Here is a 5,186-nt window from a genome sequence, read left to right on the forward strand (position 1 = left end):
CTCCCACTTCCCAAAATGCTCAAAAGAGTCTTAAGGACTGCTGTTTCCATGCATTTTGGGAAGTAATTGTACAGATATTCTCAAGAGAGAATTGATCCTTTTGTGGTGGTGTACATGTGATGATAAAAAGGAAACCAATACACCTGCATATATAGATGTGACATAACCTTAATATGATAACCTTGGTTATCCTTTAATTAGTACACGAACTTTCCATAATAAACCAACAACAACTTGACAGGCCGTTCGCCTGGGAACATGTGAGTCACCTGAGCCTACACTAATTACAGGGGTCTACTTCCTGACACAGGTATCCCGGTCAGTATATGACACTTAAAATTCAGCAAGTTAGTAATAGGTTAATTACCGAGATCAGAGGCAATAAGCGATATACATCCCGAGGCCGTAGGCCGAAGGCTCGAGGTAATTAACTGACTTATTACAGATTGACAAAGGTTTCCACGCAAAAATGTTTTTCAGAATTTTTATCTTTGAAATTGAACCCTGATTGAACGAAGAGTGGTGTGGAGGATTCAAGCGGCATTAGCACATATATCGAAAAGTTATTTCTGCAATCTCTACGGCAATCAAAAAGGAAAACTATTAACGATCAACCACATCGGTATGTGCTAAATAGTCACGAAAACTATTTCATCCTTGAAAAGAAAGGCCTTTGCGGCCATTTATGAGATTTCACAAGCGTTTGAATGAGATTTGTTGCACCCTTTATTTTGCATAACACTCGAATTTTTCTGAGATGGAGAGCGACGAAGGCATGTCCTAACTGACAGAGAATACGTTTTCGCAAGCCGAACAGATTCTTCCGGATTTCGATCTTGTCAGAACGATCCTTGGAACAACAAGCCGTTATATTACAATTCTAAGTGAAGAAGAAGTTGAGAAGAGAAAGCACGACAGGATTCCGGAGAACACGAAAACCAACACGGTGTGGGCTGTTCGTACCTGACAAGAGTGGGCAGAAGAGAGGGATTAGAACCAGAGCTGTGGCAGCAGTAGGATCGGATAGTTTCGATAGTACGTGTTCGATTGTAGGGTTGATAAAGTAATGAGAGAGGATGTTTGTAAGGTTGATAAAGTCATAAAGAGCGAGAGCAAAAGTGGCAATAAACCCCTAAAAACAGGTGCAGGTGTAAGAAATTTATATTTGAAGTTTGTCATGTTTATGGTCCAATAGATTTTGGATAATTGTAAAGTTAAGTGCCATATGGTTGGGGTTTGATATTCAGCATGAAGGAGTGCAGGTAGTGAATTGATTTAATTGCTCATTATAAATGCAAGGGATGTATACGAGCTTCCCTGGGATGTATCTATATACATCCCTTGCATTTATAATGAGCAATCTAATTCAATTCATCAGCCCTGCTCTTCCCTGCTAAATATCAAAACCCTCCCCGGGCTCTTAGCTACTTGCCTATATATTAATGAGGTTTGTACGTGAAATAAAGCCCTACAGAAACAATGGAAACCGTGTCAATCATGTAATAATGAAATATAAATGAGGTCATTATATGATTGTGATAAATCAATGTTGATATATTTATGAATAAACTGTCACAATTATACCCAAGGATCAAAGCTAATTATTTTTCAAACTGCTTTTGTGAGACCCCTTCATAGTTTTGGGGCTCACATTTTAGTTGCAAAACTGTTGCTTTACATAAAAAATCAGATATCCTATATTTTGTGAATAATGATGATCATAATAAATAAAGGTATTATGTCTCTGAATATACCAAAAGCACAGTTAACAAAACTACCCTTGGCATATTTATTTATACAGTCCCGGTACCACTAACAGCATAAATCAAAATGATTAGGGCCTGAACACATTTTAATGGAGAAACTATTGGATCTGTTCACGTTTTCAATCTCAGGAACCCATATACAGTTTCTCAGTTTTTCAAATTTGTATGTGAACGTATGGTAGATGTTGTTGAAAATCACTCGGTTGATTGCCATTATTAATAATAAGAAATGTCTATTGGCAGACCATTACAATTTTGATGAAGGGTAGGGCAAATACAAAAAGAAAATACAAATTGGTGCACAGTCCTTGTGGGGAATCCCCGTTTTAGTCACGTGACGTGATCTCTGCGTATATACCATTAGCCCCCGAAGCTGTATCAGTATCCATTCAATGGTGGGGCTGTCAACTAGCGCCACTAAAAATGGCTTCAGTGAAGCCAAAAAGGCTATGAAATAGCATTTCATAGCATGGATTCGCTTGGCATTTCGCACCTTAGCCTCGAGGAGCAACCCCAGCCACTTTCTCACCCGTTAGATCATGGTGAAATGGGCCAAAGTGTCGAGATTTGTGGGGAAGGAGAAACTAAACATGGCGGCCGTTGGAGATCATCAGAGTCCCAGGAATCTGGGTACATGAGTGAAAGCGAACAAGAATCTCAAGATATATCGTCGAGTGATACACAAGATGGTTATTATTCAGACTACGGCTCGCAAGATATGCCAATGGAAGCCGTGAATATCGCAACAGAGGGCCCGAGAGAGAGCTATTGCGTCGACATACGAAACAAAGGGAATCTTGTGGTGACACTTGGGGATGACGGAGCGCACACTTCCAATAGGCAGTTGGCCTTGCCTTCGAAGCGTCGTAATACAGATTCTGGTCACGGGGAAAGCAAGATTCCGAGACTACGCAAAAAAAATTCCAATCAAATCGTGGGCGCGAATTCCAAGAAACAGAAATCTATTCCACAATACTTTCGCAAACAGAAGAGACGTGAGGTGGTGGGCTACAAAAGAGGTGATGAATTAGATAAAAACATTCTCTCAAAAAATATATACATCGACATTAAAGAGAACTCGGGTTCCATTCAAATTTCCAATGACGCAAGCAAAGAAGATCTTGAAGATTGCGTGACAGACGGAAGGTCGCGTAACACATACCACATCAACATAATGAATTCGTCGGGGAATATGGCGATAGGAGACAATGCAAAGTGCGAACATAACTTTGTCACAGGAGAGTGTGTGACAGCAGATGGATTACATCCAAATGTGGTAGTATCCCCAACAGCACCCCTAGTGGTGCGAGCTGGCAAATCAGTGGCCAAAAGGACACAACTGATTTACAAACTGACTGGAGACATTTACCCATTACGTGAAAATGGAAAGTGGGACTTGTTTTATCAATGTGTTAATCAAGGGATTAAGATCGCTCGGGATGCTGGGCAAAAAGGTGTTAAGATATTTTTAATGATTGAGAAAAGCATTGGGCTGAGTTACCAGAAAAAGAATGAAGAGTCTCTCAAGCTTCTTAACAAGGCTAACAAAGAGATCTCAGAACATGCCCTGGAAATGCGAGAATTTCTGCTTGCACTTTCTCACAGTCAACTTGCTGCTCTTTACCGAAGAGAAAAAAAGAAATTGAAAACTTATGATGCATTAGCAAAAGCACAACAGAATGCAGTAATGGTTCCTTCTTTTTTGGTCAAAGGATTTACTGCATATGAGAGAGCAAGCACACTATCACTAGAACTTTCACTGGTTTCTATTTCAGAACCGGACAGAGATGAGCTAAAAAAAGAAGCCAAGGATGCCTTGAGGCTGGCTATATCATTCTGTGAAGAAATGCTCCAACAGAATCCTGGATTATATCTTAGAAAACACATTTTTGCACTGTTGAAACTTGCACTTCTTGATCTCAACTGTCGCACCTCAGCGGCTCGCAGTCAGCCTGTCAGTGAGAGAGATGTCAATGAAGCAGAGGATTGCATCAAACACACAGAGCAGAAATACAGTCAACATCTTAATGATTCTCTAAAAATCCAACTTTACACAGCAAAATGTGACCTGTGTTTCCGTAAGGCCCAAGTCCAATGCCAGGAAAACCAGACAGATAATGGTCACAAGCAGTTGGAGATTGAGCTGTACCAGCAAGCAATGGTGTATGGGGAAATGGCATTAAAGATGGCACAGAAGATAAACTTCCCCATAGATATCCAAGCATTACAGGAGAGGCTGTCTGAGCTCAGAGTTCTGAGTGGAGATGCAACTTGTTCCAGGATAACTGAACTCTGAACTCCCACTTCCCAAAATGCTCAAAAGAGTCTTAAGGACTGCTGTTTCCATGCATTTTGGGAAGTAATTGTACAGATATTCTCAAGAGAGAATTGATCCTTTTGTGGTGGTGTACATGTGATGATAAAAAGGAAACCAATACACCTGCATATATAGATGTGACATAACCTTAATATGATAACCTTAGTTATCCTTTAATTAGTACACGAACTTTCCATAATAAACCAACAACAACTTGACAGGCCGTTCGCCTGGGAACATGTGAGTCACCTGAGCCTACACTATTTACAGGGGTCTACTTCCTGACACAGGTATCCCGGTCAGTATATGACACTTAAAATTCAGCAAGTTAGTAATAGGTTAATTACCGAGATCAGAGGCAATAAGCGATATACATCCCGAGGCCGTAGGCCGAAGGCTCGAGGTAATTAACTGACTTATTACAGATTGACAAAGGTTTCCACGCAAAAATGTTTTTCAGAATCTTTATCTTTGAAATTGAACCCTGATTGAACGAAGAGTGGTGTGGAGGATTCAAGCGGCATTAGCACATATATCGAAAAGTTATTTCTGCAATTTCTACGGCAATCAAAAAGGAAAACTATTAACGATCAACCACATCGGTATGTGCTAAATAGTCACGAAAACTATTTCATCCTTGAAAAGAAAGGCCTTCGCGGCCATTTATGAGATTTCACAAGCGTTTGAATGAGATTTGTTGCACCCTTTATTTTGCATAACACTCGAATTTTTCTGAGATGGAGAGCGACGAAGGCGTGTCCTAACTGACAGAGAATACGTTTTCGCAAGCCGAACAGATTCTTCCGGATTTCGATCTTGTCAGAACGATCCTTGGAACAACAAGCCGTTATATTACAATTCTAAGTGAAGAAGAAGTTGAGAAGAGAAAGCACGACAGGATTCCGGAGAACACGAAAACCAACACGGAGTGGGCTGTTCGTACCTGACAAGAGTGGGCAGAAGAGAGGGATTAGAACCAGAGCTGTGGCAGCAGTAGGATCGGATAGTTTCGATAGTACGTGTTCGATTGTAGGGTTGATAAAGTAATGAGAGAGGATGTTTGTAAGGTTGATAAAGTCATAAAGAGCGAGAGCGAAAGTGGC

General features: G+C 40.6%; 1 protein-coding gene across 1 annotated transcript; it reads left to right on the plus strand.

The window, feature by feature from the left end:
- The first annotated feature begins 2,012 nt into the window (after positions 1-2,012).
- Positions 2,013-4,657, plus strand: LOC116613263. Its single transcript, XM_048728539.1, has one exon. It carries the CDS (start codon positions 2,236-2,238, stop codon positions 4,060-4,062), a length of 1,827 nt encoding a protein of 608 aa, XP_048584496.1. The 5' UTR covers positions 2,013-2,235; the 3' UTR covers positions 4,063-4,657.
- Positions 4,658-5,186: the final 529 nt, after the last annotated feature.

Source organism: Nematostella vectensis, chromosome 6 (genome assembly GCF_932526225.1).
Source record: "Nematostella vectensis chromosome 6, jaNemVect1.1, whole genome shotgun sequence".
Lineage (NCBI taxonomy): Eukaryota > Metazoa > Cnidaria > Anthozoa > Actiniaria > Edwardsiidae > Nematostella > Nematostella vectensis.

Coding starts and splice junctions, on each gene's coding strand:
- LOC116613263 (XM_048728539.1), top strand. CDS start 2,236: ATGGATTCGCTTGGCATTTCGCACCTTAGCCTCGAGGAGCAACCCCAG.